General features: G+C 36.6%; 1 protein-coding gene across 4 annotated transcripts in view; it reads right to left on the minus strand.

The window, feature by feature from the left end:
• Nucleotides 1-2,991: 2,991 nt before the first annotated feature.
• rnf145a (ring finger protein 145a) overlaps nt 2,992-14,974 on the minus strand; it is a 32,554-nt gene continuing 20,571 nt past the window's right edge. For all 4 annotated transcript variants that reach the window (XM_046849552.1, XM_046849549.1, XM_046849550.1 and 1 more), the window contains 8 exons: nt 14,627-14,718; nt 13,903-14,138; nt 13,554-13,729; nt 13,203-13,343; nt 10,507-10,689; nt 9,161-9,308; nt 7,917-8,273; nt 2,992-4,556 (listed from right to left, as the gene is read on the minus strand). In XM_046849552.1, coding sequence (XP_046705508.1) covers nt 4,266-4,556; nt 7,917-8,273; nt 9,161-9,308; nt 10,507-10,689; nt 13,203-13,343; nt 13,554-13,729; nt 13,903-14,138; nt 14,627-14,654 — 1,560 coding nt within the window. In that variant the 5' untranslated portion in view covers nt 14,655-14,718 and the 3' untranslated portion in view covers nt 2,992-4,265. The remainder of the gene's footprint in view (nt 4,557-7,916; nt 8,274-9,160; nt 9,309-10,506; nt 10,690-13,202; nt 13,344-13,553; nt 13,730-13,902; nt 14,139-14,626; nt 14,719-14,974) is intronic.

Here is a 14,974-nt window from a genome sequence, read left to right on the forward strand (position 1 = left end):
TCAATTCAGCGTGGCATGGAGGTGATCAGTCTGTGGCACTGCTGAGGTGGTATGGAAGCCCAGGTTTCTTTGAAAGTGGCCTTCAGCTCATTTGCATTTTTTGGTCTCTTGTTTCTCATTTTCCTCCTGACAATATCCCATAGATTCTCTAAAGTGTTCAGGTCTGGTGAGTTTGCTGGCCAGTCAAGCACACCAACACCATAGTCATTAAACCAACTTTTGGTGCTTTTGGCAGTGTGGGCACGTGCAAATCCTCCTGGAAAATGAAATCAGTATCTACATAAAGCTGGTCAGCAGAGGGAAGCATGAAGTGCTCTAAAACTACCTGGTAGATGGCTGTGTTGACTTTGGACTTGATAAAACAGAGTGGACCAACACAAGCAGATGACACGACTCCCCAAACCACGACTGACTGTGCAAACCTTACACTGGACTGCAAGCAAACTTGATTCTGTGCCTCTCCTCTCTTCATCCAGACTCTGGGACTTGCAAATAAAATGCAAAATTGTCTTTACTTTCACCTGAAAAGATGACTTTGGCCCACTGAGCAACAGTCCAGTCCTTTTTGTCCTTTGCCCATGTAAGACACCTCTGACATCTTTGGTTCAGAAGTGGCTTAACACAAGTAATGCGTCAGATGTAGCCCATGGATAAGTCTGTGCATGGTGGTCTGTCCGTGGTGGTTTAGTCAGTGCTCTTTTAACACTGACTAAAGCTGCAGTCTACTCTTTGTGAATCTCCCCAAATTCATGATTGGGCTTTGTTTCACCTTTTTCTACTACATTGAATTTCTTCTATTGAACTTCCATTAATGTGCTTGGATACAGCACTCTGTGAACAGCAGCTTCTTTAGCGACAACCTTTTGTGTCTTACCCTCCATGTGCAGGGTGTCAATGATCGTCTTCTGGACAACTGTCAAGTCAGCAGTCTTCCCCCATGATTGTGTAGCCTGAACCAGACTGAGACACCATTTAAAGGCTCAGGAAACCTTTACAGGTGTTTGGATTTAATTAGCTGATTAGAGTGTAACACCACGAGTCTCCAATATTAAACTTTTTCACAATATTTACATTTTCTGAGATACTGAATTTTGGGTTTTCATTAGCTGTAAGTCATAATCATCAAAATTGAAAGAAATAAACACTTGAAATATATCAGTCTGTGTGTGAGGAATCTTTATAATATACACATTTTACTTTTTGTATTTAATTAATGAAATTAATGAACTTTTTGAATCTATAATTTATTGAGATGCACTTTTGTTTGTTTGTGATATCATGGAAAAGTTCATTTATTTCAGTAATTCTCAACTCAAATTGGGAAACTCGTGTATTAAATAAATTCAATGCACACAGACAGAAGTAGTTTAAGTCTTTGGTTCTTTTAATTATGATGAATTCGGCTCACATTTAACAAAAACTTACAGATTCAATACTTGGTAGGGGCTCCTTTTGTTTTAATAACTAATTCAATTCAGCATGGCACAGAGGTGATCAGTCTGGGGCACTGCTGAGGTGGTATGGAAGCTCAGGTTTCTTTTAAAGTGGCATTCAGCTTATCTGCATCTTTTGGTCTCTTGTTTCTCATTTTCCTCTTGAAAATATCCCATAGATTCTCTTTAGGGTTCAGCCACACCAACCCCATGGTCATTGTGCCCATGGTGCCAAGTCCTGCTGGAAAATGAAATCAGCATCTTAAAAAAGCTGGTCAGCAGAAGGAAGCATGAAATGCTCTAAAACTTCTTGGTAAAAGGGGTGCAGTGACACTGGTTTTCAAAAAACACAGTATATACTGTATATACAGTACAGACCAAAAGTTTGGACACACCTTCTCAAAGAGTTCTCTTTATTTTCATGACTATGAAAATTGTAGAGTCACACTGAAGGCATCAAGGGCTATTTGACCAAGAAGGAGAGTGATGGGGTGCTGCGCCAGATGACCTGGCCTCCACAGTCACCAGACCTGAACCAAATCGAGATGGTTTAGGGGTGAGCTGGACCGCAGAGTGAAGGCAAAAGGGCCAACAAGTGCCAAGCATCTCTCGGGGAACTCCTTCAAGACTGTTGGAAGACCATTTCAGGTGACTACCTCTTGAAGCTCATCAAGAGAATGCCAAGAGTGTGCAAAGCAGTAATCAAAGCAAAAGGTGGCTACTTTGAAGAACCTAGAATATGACATTTTTCAGTTGTTTCACACTTTTTTGTTATGTATATAATTCCATATATAATTCCACATGTTAATTCATAGTTTTGATGCCTTCAGTGTGACTCTACAATTTTCATAGTCATGAAAATAAAGAAAACTCTTTGAATGAGAAGGTGTGTCCAAACTTTTGGTCTGTACTGTATATATAAATAATTTTTTTTAAATGAAGCTTAAATGTATTATAGTAGTTATATTGAAAATATGCATACAAACATAGTAAACATTTAGTAAAATGTAATCTAAGAAAAAACTACTACATTGTTAAATTAAGTGTTAACCCTTAAATTGGTTACATATTCTGAGAATTGCAAACATATTTTAGGGTCTGGGTAACAGTAATGATGAGGTGAAAACTTGACAATAGGCTTTATGACTTGATTTCAGCATCCTGGCAACACATCGTCGTCAAAAACAACATGGAATTCATTCTTCAGATATGAAATAATTTAACATTAAATATTACATGTTCTAAATAGGGAAACATGCCCACAAATGGCATTCCTTTAATTTATTCAATGTTTCATAAAAATAAAATGAAAAGTGGCTAGAATTGAAAAATGCTTTACTGGACCTCTTTAAGTGTGTGCTCACTTTTTTTTCTTTTTTGTATGCCAAGGTCAAAAAATGAGTGTATACAGACAGACAGGTCTGTTTCTTTCTATTGAACATTTTTGATAACTTCAATATAACTTCACTATTCACCACCTTGTGTCTGCAGATATGTTTATCTGCTTAATCTCAATATATGAAAGCTGCATAATGATGACTGAACAAGAAAAAAAGGGTTCCATGTGGTAGGTTTTGATTTATTGTCACATTCATTGTCAAATCTCAGGCATATTTTACTGAGCTCAGTTGCAATCCAAACAGTAGTCAGCTCGCTCATGACATCAGTTCACATATTCATGTAGTAAAATAGCAACATAGAGAACAAAATCTGAATAATGCAAGGATCAGGCTCTTCATTCTCAGTTATAGTGGCAAAATATGTCTGAAACATTCTTTAAAAAATTCCCCCCCCTTTAATAAATGTAAAAATTTCTCTGCCTCCTTGTCAAGTGTCCTTTTGTAAAAAATTACTTAAGTTGCAGACTAATAAATAAACATGGCATTGCTTAGTTTGCTCATACATCGTTAAATGTATTCATGCTCACAAATGCAATTAATGCCAAATAATACTGATGAAAGGGAGTTTGGTCTTCCACTGTCACCAGTTCACATCCATGGCCTTTAGCTTTTCCCACTTTGACCGCACAAGGTCATTAAAGTGTTCATGCAAGCATTAGCCACTTCATACACCCTGGTGCTGCGCAACACTGTACTTCTGTATATCAAAACAGTTTTACAAAGACATTTACACTATGTACTAACTATGTATTATATCTATAACGTTCCAATGCGCATATACACCAAAATATTTGGTACCTGACAAGACAACTTTGGAGCATTGCTTTTGTGTTACATTAGTGCAAACGCAGTGGCATATACATACACAGATATACAAAAAAAACAAAGACAAACAAAAAAAAAAATTATATATATATATATATATATATATATATATATATATATATATATATATATATATATATATATATATATATATAAACAGATACTGCTCTTTGAGGGTACTAAAGGCGTGCTAGTGAATATGTACTGGGTGCATATAGTGCACCAATGCACTGTTTAAGGGACACAGGAATGGTCACATTCAGGTTGGAAAGGTCTAGAACCTATTTGAAGTCCTCTAGGCCTTGGACTGAAATGGAAGTGGTGCAGGTTTGCAAGCAATTTGGGTGTTCAGGCATTCCGATTAGCAAAATGCCACTGCAATGAACAGAAGTGGAAGTTATAAAAGCAGCAACAGGTTTGCAAAGGAGTACAAAGTAATATGGAGCATTTGATTGTAGGAACAAAAGGTCCTACAGCTACCACATGAGAAACAATGCAATCCACCAAATCCATAGAAATATTCCTCCTCCTTTCACCAGCATTTACTGAGTATGACATCAAAGGATTTTGGCTCGATTATGGTCTGAAAGCTTTGCAAGAGAAACCATTAGCCTGTGGAAGAGGACAGAGGATGGTCAGTCTCATCCAGATTGTTGGCCTCTACTTCCTGTTGCTCAACACTTTTCACTTCAGCCGAGGTTGAGGCAGGCATGGGTGCCTCTGCTGGACCCTCATGGATGATGGCATCAGGTTGTAACTCCATACCTGCCTCCCGCTGTGCTGAACTCTTTAGCTGGCTATGGCAGAGAGGGCAGGCCTCCTGCACATACAGCCATTTCTTTAAACAGCCGGCATGGAAGAAGTGATTACATGGTGTGATGACAGCTGACGTCATGTCCTAAACGAAAAGAAGAAATGCAAAAATATATCTATCATGTCAATCATCTATCATAATTCCTTCCGCAACTACCGAGATTAGCAGAATAGCACATGACAGGGCAACATTTAACATAGTGGATATAAAGTCTATACACCTTGAGATATAATTGCAGATGTTGTATTATGGCAAAAAAAGAGATAATGTTTTTCTCAACTTTAATGTGATGTAGCAATTAACACATCTGAAGTGAACAACATATTGAAATGGTTTAGAGAAGAAAAAAAACAAAAACAAAAAAAAAAACACAATAACTTGGTTTTACAATCATGAGCACCAATGGACTAATGTTATATTAAAGTACCTGGATGTTTTTTGTAAGAAAGAGTTTCCACTTATCTCCCCCTAACCTACAGTATTTCATTTCTTTGTTTTTCACGTGACTTTTGTTGGTCGTCATATGACATTAAGGGTCATATACTGTAACACTAACATTATTTAGACATATAATGCATTTTATTTGTTAGTGATAGTTGCACATTGTGGTACGTCTAATGAAGATCATATTGAAATCGCACTCAATTAATAAAATGTTCCTTTAATACAAAGCAATAGCGACAACTATTTTATCAACTATTAATCTGTATCTTTGCTAAAATAAACACTCCTTTGCTTAAACGAACACACACCTAAGGTGCACAATTGTCTTTGCTGAATCTCATATTGGCATTCAAAATTTTACACATTCTACATTGCCTGTAGGCTATATAATGTGTACTATGTAGTGGATAGTAAGCCATTCGAAATTTGACCCAACATTAAGTATGCAGATTTTAACTGTATCTAGGGCAAAACTCTAAAACAAAGCTAAACATCACTGGCAAAAAAAGCATTACTTTGGCTAAATAAAAAAATTTAGTAAAATAAAAACCACTATAAGTGGTGAGTATTTCAAGATGACACTCAGAGGGAACCATACACATATAACTTATAGAGTATTTGATCTCTGGATTGCACCCAATCTGCTTTGTAGGAACATGAGACTAGCTGCACGTACCCAAACAGTATCAATGTGAAATTTAAGTGAAAATCATATAACTATATTATAAATAAATAATAGGTTAGACTGCAGACAGTGTGCAGTAAATGACAGTTACACTACATTTAGTTATTGTTATCAAGAGCACATCACTACAGTAGAAGCATCTAATGGAGATACCAACTACGCTTATTGGCCACTTGAATAGAACATACATGTCGTGAATTTATGCAATAACTATTCGTGTTTTTGTTGTTTCTTTAATTCCATGTCACCATCAATAGCTATTCTCATTGCAAGATCAAGGTATTTTACGTTTGGCAAAAGAGGCCTAAATGTTTTGACTGATTATATATATATCCTTCATTTTAATACTTAATGGCAATACAGAATCCTGGTATTTTCTTTAGTGACATTTTTTTTATTTTCTGTGTAAAAACACTGCATTGTGTTGAGTATCGCAGTCCATAAATACATGTTTGTTGTTCAGTGGTCTCATTTTTGAGGTGCTTCTCTATTTAGCAGGAAAGCAGGTGGGAGCCTGGAGTATGGAATCTTGTGAATATGATCCGGTAGTATCTGGATTTGATACGGAAGTTGAGGAATGTCTCCCGTTTATAGCTGGGTTGATCTGACGTAGCTGGTGGATGGCTGCTTAAATGTAGAACTGTTCAAGCAAACTGTGGTCCTAAGCGATTGTAGCAAACTGTTGATTGTAATTCTATCCTGTATCCATCCTAGTATTGGTATGAGGTCTGATGGTGGAATTTTTCACTCTGTGACTCCATTGTTGAGGGCTAAGGATAGCAGCAATGTCTGCCTGTTTATTGTCATACGTTCCCATATGGCTTCGAATCCAGCAAAATAATATGTTAAAGTTTTTTCTTTGTAGGGATTCGAGTGTTTGAAGAAATTCCGTCCATGTTTGCTCTCTAATTGCACTAGGGCTAGGAGCAAGGCATGAGCCTCGGCTGTAAAACCTGAGTTTCGTCTAGGAGAACGGATATTACATAGCTGGTTTTTCAGACATGCAGTTGCCCGTTCTGGATCCATTTTCAAATATACAGGTTTATGTAGTGGAAAGAAGCATCTTGCATCCAAGAACTGTTTTATGTTTAATTGGTTGGGTCGCTGTTGTCTTATACTGGGTCAGATCCATTAGGATATTTGGTTTCTTCATATTCCAGGGTGGTATAGAGCATATATGTGTATGTTCTAAGATGTCTAGGTTGACTACATTTCATACAGATCATCTGGGATTTATGCAAAAAAAGCTTGTGGTAATGTTCATATAGTGAAGTAAAATAGGTAAAGATGTGTTTCTCTGTGACTTTGGTCACGGTTGATGGTGCCAGAACAGTTGTTTTAAGTATTTCAGTAACTTTTGATCTCATGCTGATCTTCTCCTACTTCAGAATTCATCCTGCTGTAGACATGCATGTGCAAATCACATCACGGCTGAAATTATATGCTTCAAATCATGAACAGTTCCTTCTCATCCCCATATCCCATGTCTCTTCCCATATATTAAAGTTGACATTTGTCTCAGTCCTTAGGAAGCTGTTCTAAATCGGTCCTTGCTTGCAAACTCTAATTTCTAGAGATTAGATTTTGCATACAGGAATGGTTTAGAACAACATTCTTAGACAAGGCTAAGGTCAACTTTGTCGTTTTGTTTTTGAGGCTTTAATAAAGCTTACATTTGGCGGTAAAACCTCTGTATCTGTTTTGATGCAGTGCTCTCTTGGCCTTAAAACAGATATGGTGCCTCAAGTCTTCATAGAGGTTTTAAAGTTCAGTCTGCATTTCTTCTTTTGATCACAAGATGGAGACATTTCATGATTTTGTTTTTCTTTGTGTTTTCTTTAGGACCATCAATTCCCATCTCTACAATATTGTGCTATATTGCTCTTTAGAAAACAGTTTATAACCAGTGGCATTATCATATGACTACGTGAGATTTTATTTGATAGGAGGTGTGCAGTATTTCTAAAGTGGTCAACTAAGTTCAGCACAATATATAGTTACAATACAGGTCACTTAGCGATTTAATGCCAACATCTGCATTACTTCTTACTCTCTGTTGCTGCAATCAGTTTCCTGTCTTTGATAAATAAAGTCTTCCTGCATGTGTTCTCATAAGCACATTTCAGCCGGAAAGATAACTGCTTTCCTTCTGCCTTCACTTCATAGTCTTTTTCAATTAATTTTAATTGGATCTACATCAATTCAAATATCCTTCAGCACAACATTAGCAACCCAAAACACGTTTTCAATACCATAATCATTTTCAATGATTCAAATATTAATTACTAATGATATGACTTCATGCATGATCTTACCTGATAGCAGATGGAGCAGATGTCATTGTGTTGCTGCAGCTGCTGTTCAGAGGCTGTAGGTAGGCTCTTGATCTTGTTGACAGCATCACGACGAAGTAAAAAGCTCTGCCAACCTAGCTGTGCCCGTAACCACACGTTGTAGTAGGAGTGCACAAGTACAATGGTGGAGCCCATCACAGTCCATTCACCAAACACTGTCTCACAAACACCGTATGCCACGACACACAGAGCCACAACAAATTCCAGCATCCGGTAGGTGCCGTTTACGTAGTATATTACATCGTCCATGTTCTCCATTGGCATCTTGCGCAACTCCTCCATAATGAACAGCACATAGATCAGCAATGTGCCCAACACCTTGGCAAACACAGAAAAGGACAGAGATAGACAAAAGATAATTAGAAACAAACTCTTTAGAAACAATTATTTGTTTGAACATCAGACACGAACTCAAAAAAGCATTTTATCCAAGTGTAAAGAAATAAAAATGGAATGCAAGATACGCAATGGACAAATTGTACAATAATGAATACATCGCATTACACTAAGCTGAATATTAATCTGACAGTCCAATTAAAACATCACAGAAGTGAAGAAAAAAAAAAAAGAAAAAAGAAAGAAATGTCTTGTCCTTTCCTTCTTGCTTGCTGGTATTGAGAAAAACTTTTAATGTTACCTTTAATGTAACACCTTTAATGTTATTAGGGTTCATTTTGAAATCAGTTCCTCTGCTGGTGACAAAGAAAAAATTCCATATATTTCCCACAAGCATTCAACAACTCATTCTTGAGATATGTAACAAAAATGGGGCACACAGCACAAAACATTTGACCTTGCTGTGACAGATTACATTGATCAGCTTCAAATCTGAACTGCTAGTTACAATAAATTCACATTTAACAGCATTTTCAATGGCCAAGCAGCCTGACTCTGAACTGCACATTCATACCACTGCTTCCTATGCAATCACATGGAATATTTTTTTTTAAAAGATTCGATAGCAGGAAAGTTCTATATGAACAAAATATTCAGACAGGCTTCAAGATTTGACCAAACTGTCAAAACTGGACAAAATTTGGAGTAGGTAGCAATAATAGCAGGAACTGACGAGACATTTGTTGCAAAGCATCAGGTCACGGTCATGAACAGTTTGTTGTGCCTCTGCAGTAAACATTTTCACACACATCAATTATCATCAAATACAAATATCGATGTGTATGTGTATAAACAAAAGCACAATCTACCTGCAAAGATGTAAGAATGCTGGAGGAGATTATGATGAGAAGCCAGAAATCCATGTGGAAAAACTGACAGATCATGTAGGACATGTAGGCTGGAAATACAAGTAGAAACAGGCACAGGCTGACTGCACGAAAGTGCTTCCACAAGCTCCTGCAAAAACAAAACAAAACAAAACAAAAATAAATAAATCAACTTATCAGAACAAAAGTATTTCAAATCGAATGACAGGCAGCCATGAACTAACAAAAATGGTTGAAAAGTTTTAATGTACAGGTAAAATCTCACTCAAGTGGAACCCTTTCAATCTGTACTCTGGAGATGGGAATACAAGTGATGCTACTTAAGGAAAAAAAGAAATAAAAAAATAAACTGGATAAAAATGGAAACCCTAAAAAGTTGAAGATGGCAATACTTAGGTTACAGCAGAACGTGGATCAGAAAACTCTAGAAAAACTTACTGCAAAATGCACAAGTCTTCTGCCACTAAGGAATCACCCATAATTAATCTCCCCTTTTATTTCATCCCATACCAGGTAATTGGACATGGTTCACACATGCACATTCTAAACATTACAAATAATAATAATAAAAAGTCTTATTCTCTTCAGGGCAGGCATCAAAAAGATTTTTGTAAAAAAAATAAGTGTTTTATTTTAATCAAACTAAGTGGCATTGCATAGTATATTCCTTTTGAACATACAGTTCTATTCACTACTACTTTATATTAAACTCACACAGATTTTGGAGTGTGCCTGTGGAGACATGTGCTCATTCAGCCACAAGGGGATTAGTAAAGTCAGATACTCATGTTTTAGGGTGAGGAGGCCTGTAGTGCAGTCATCAATTTATCCCAAAGGTGTACAACAGGGCTAAGGTCAGAGCTCTGTAGGAGATCACTCAAGATCTTCCCCTCCAAACCATGTTCACAGAGTTGACATTGTGCATAGGAGCATCGTCATGCTGGAGTTTTTATTTATTTATTTATTTATTTATTTATTTTTATGATGAAATGAAGGGAAGATTTAACCTCCATAGACCTCCTGTACAATCGTGTGCATCCAATTTTGTGGTAATAGTTTGGAAGAAAGACAGATGACTGGAAAAGTCAGGAATTCTTTTGTCCGCATATGGTGCATTTTAACAGCTGCCACATTTATTATATATGCAGGACATGTTCAGGACTTTACTTTACTACAGTTTATACTTTCCAGCCTTGAGCAATGTACCACATGAAAAAAAAAGAAACCCAGTCACATAAATCAACCAGCTCACACCAGAATGGAAATGGTTTGTTATGACAGTTATATCTATTGGTCTTGAGGCCTCTGGGATGTGAGAAATAGCTTACTTATCTCTAGATGCCCCCAGTGCCAGCACTATGGGGTCAGCAATCTCCAGCATCGACTGCAAAATAGAAGCCACCACAATGAAGAGAATGATGCTGAGAAGGAAGGCTCTGTGGATAACCTGGAGCTCAATTAGACCTGTCTGGACTGCCAGAATCAAAAGTGTGATTCCCTCAGTCATGCCCCTAAGAGAGAGGGAAAATTTGTGTCAAACAAATTTGTGCACTCTGTTTTGCTTTGTTATTTGAATTTTTTTTTTTTGGCAGAAAGGAATATTGTGAGGCAGTACTAAAGCATTTTCCCATTTTTTTCCCCTACTGGTAGTGCTTTAATGCATCTTGAGATTTCATTTTACAAAGAAATGTATATGTAGATATCTTTAGTATTTGATTAATAGGGATGATTGTGGTTTTGTCTTTTAAATAAAAATGGTATTTTATTTTAATTTTAACTGTAGTTATTAAAGATAAACATGTCTGTAGTTAATGTAACTGCAGATTATATATATTATACATTTTCTAATATGAACCATATACATCATGCACAATGTATAATAAGGAACTAGACTACCATTTTAATAGAAACAAATATGCCTCAAATTTCAATTAAAAAATAAATAAATACATTTTTATATATATATATATATATATATATATATATATATATATATATATATATATATATATATATATATATATATATATATATATATATACATACATACATACACACAGTGGAACCTCGGAGCTCATGAGGGTTAGGGACCAAGACCGGTCATGAGTTCAATTTCGCGACCTTTGATACGCCCTTCCAACCCAGTAAAACCCAAAGAACACTATACTAAATCGATTTAAATGAGTAAATAACACTATTTCACTATTTACATAATAAAATAGTTTTAAAGCATTTTTAGACAATTTTAATGAGATAAACCTTGATTAGAAAGGGTTGAAACTAGCGTTTTGAGCAGCTCGCGGTTGCTCACAAGCCGGTCTGAATGAGAGTCGCCGGTCGGAATGAAAGTCGCGAGCATGCAAGGTCGCGAGCGCTGAGGTCATGAGCTCCGAGGTATGTATATATATATATATATATATATATATATATATATATATATATATATATATATATATATATATATATATATATATATATATATATGTCTATATATGTCATGTAAAAATATTAGGACACCCCCATTTCTTTATTAAGAAATGTTCACATATCAATGACTAATATTGTTTTTATTTTTCTCTGGAAAAGAAAGTGATTATATTGCAGGTATATGACAAAAAATAACCTTGTTTTACTCATTAAACAAAAGATAAACAAAAATGCATATTTTAACTAAGAAAAAAAGTTAGGACACCCTGCCCCCTAAAAGTTAGTGTTGCCCACTTTGTAGCCTTCTACCAGTCTCTGAAATCGTTCTGAGAAAGGTTTGCCCCACACCTCAACGTAGAATCTTTCAGCTGTGAGATGTTTGAGGGGTTTCTTGCATTTACAGCCTGTTTCAAGTCACCCCACAGCATCAGAAAGGAATTAAGATCTGGGCTTTGGCTTGGCCATTTCAGGTCTCTCCATTTCTTAGTTTTCAGCCAGTCCTTGGTGGATTTACTGGTGCATTTTGGGTTGTGGTCATGTTGCAGGATCCAGCTTCATCTGTAATTTTATTTTTTAACAGATGGTCTCATGTTCCTCAAGCACCATCTGATCATTGTGGATTCTATGATAGTGAACCGGCCAGGTCCTGCTGCAGCAAAGCATCCCCAGACCAGGGCACTTCCACCTGCATGTTTCACAGTTGGTATGCTGTATTTGGTTTACGCCAAACGTGTCCTCTGTTCCGGTGTCCAAATAATTAACCTTTAGACTCATCTGTCCAAAGAACATTATTCCAGAAGTCCTAGTCTTTGTCTACATTCTCTCTGGCAAACTTCAGTCCAGCCTTCATATTTTTCTTAGAGAGCAAAAAGTTGCCTCCTTGCACACCTCCCATGAAAGTTAAACTTGTGTAGTCTCGTTTTGATTGTAGAGGCATGCACTCTCACATCAACACTTTTAGCATCTTGCGGTCTGCTCTCGGGGTGAACATGCTTGAACGGCCAGACCTAGGCATGTTTTCAATTTTTTTTTTCTTCATCTTTTTAAATCCCTTACCAGCCTCATAAGCTGCTACAATCTTCTTTCTGAAGGCCTCAGAGAGATCTTTCGATCCCACCATGGTGTTCACTCTCACTTCAACAGTCAGGAGCACACCAACCAAAATGTCTGAGATTTAAATAGGACAAGCCTCATAAAAGCTTAGTAACGATGTTCTAATCATGTGTACCTGATGTGATAAACCTGTGTGTAAACCTGTGTTTAGCCATTTGAAGTGGGAATAAATTTGGGGATGTCCTGATTTTAATCCTCACCAGAAATAGTGATTTTTTTTAAAGCACATTTTACAGAAAGTTTTTTAAAGTTTTTTCTCTTAGGGTTTAATTGTTAAGTTATATTTCTTGAATCTTTCAGTATTGTTATATTTATTAAATTTCCATATGTCCAAACATGTTAAAAAAGAACACGTACACTTTTAAAAAATGCCCTAATTTTTTTACACACAACTGCATATTTTATATACACACACATACATTATATATATATATATATATATGGATGGGAAAAATAGGGCAAAGACCAAAAAACAGCAAGAAACCTGTGCATTGTGTTATCGTTCATAAAGGCCCTGTAGCCCTGCAGGTAGAACTTGCAGAGAGTGAGCACACCCAGAGCTACAAACGACACAGTGAACACCAGTCCAAGCAGAGAGTAGGGAGTACTACAGCATTCTGCAATACTGCAAAACAAAAAGAAACAAACATGTCTGACCAAAATGTTTGAAGTCATGCATCAAAATATGATAAGTTTATTAATGAATTAAGACCATTTGGAAGACTGAAGCAATTTGTCCTTTATAATATCTCCACTTATCCCAATAAAATAATCACAAATTTGATTTACTTTTTTTTTTTTTGCATATAAAAAATAAAGGGTAACCACTATTTACCTGGTAAGAAAAAGGAAAAGCAGCCTTTCCCTTGAAGTAGGCTGGTCTCGGGTGCTAAAATACGTGTACATTTGTAAAGCAAACAGAACTAGCCAGAAGCACATGAACAGTACGGGCAGAACAAGCTGATTCCACAAAGACATGCCAAGGGCCAGGAGCCCATACACCTCCACCACCTGAAACCACACAAGAATATTGGGGCTCTCAGTCAATATTATACCATGTGCTGTACGTGCAAATTCATATAATGTGCAATATGTTCTTCAATATATTTAAAATAACAATTTTTATTGAACATGAGGTATTTATTGTGAAGTGATTGATTGTCCCAGTACGTGTGCTCCCTGACCTGTGCCAACTCCCTGTATGCCGTCTTGGCAAGGTTGAACGGCACTAGCAGGTTAGAGGCTAGGAAGTAGATGACCTCCAGTCCGGTAAAAATCATTGCGAAACGATTTACAAACACAATGGTCTCCAAAGGCACGAGACACAATCTGGCCACCAGGGGGAGTAAGTGTGCTGAAAAGAGCCAGATCCGTTTGGTCTGCATGACGCAGGAGCACAGAGTACACACCACCAGTTGGCCTGCACAAAAGAAACATTCAAAATAAAGCAAAGGAAGGATGAAATGATTAATTTTATTTTAACATTATCATATTGTTGTTCATCTATTGAGCTTTATAAAAAAGCTGTTCTAAATACATTTATTTGCACTGCATTCGAGTTCATTAGAAATTGAAAACAATAAGATTACTACTAAAGTGCCTGATAAAACAATAAAGAGTAAGACAAAAGTCAGTGAGTGAAAATGTTGAAATCTGGGAATACAAATAAAATGATCAAAGAGGGAAGTTTTGGGAGAAAGCCATTTGTTTAAGAAGGAACAGAAAATGAGCTTGGCTACCTTTTTCAGCTAAAATTCGTGGTACGGGAAAAAAAAAAAAAAAAAAAAACTAATTTCTTTTGAAACAATGAGATCATCCAGATGAAACAGATGGGACACTAGTTATGTGAGCAAGATGACAATTAATGTGAACCTCAGTGAAAAGGAAAAATTTTGAAAAGCTTCTTACAGATCAGAGCCGTAGTGAAGCGGTTCATAGACAGAGGCTCTAAGTAGAGTGGGCCCTCATACCCAGACTCCAGCTCCCCACGTACATAATCCCTGAAACCAAGAACATAATGCATAGGACACATTTAGTCGCTAAAACCAAGAACATACAGCACTGAACACGTGTCATCCAGGAACCGAAAACTTTTGCCTACACCAGCAAAAACACCATTAAGCATCACTTCTTTTATAAGGACATTTTTGCTGACTTGATTTCTCGGACTGCACAATTACCTCTTATGAAAGTTCAGCTACTTCAGCTTTTTATTCAGATTCTCTGACCAACAGCAAAATTGTTAAACTTGTAAAA

This window comes from Silurus meridionalis, chromosome 5 (assembly GCF_014805685.1).
Source record: "Silurus meridionalis isolate SWU-2019-XX chromosome 5, ASM1480568v1, whole genome shotgun sequence".
Lineage (NCBI taxonomy): Eukaryota > Metazoa > Chordata > Actinopteri > Siluriformes > Siluridae > Silurus > Silurus meridionalis.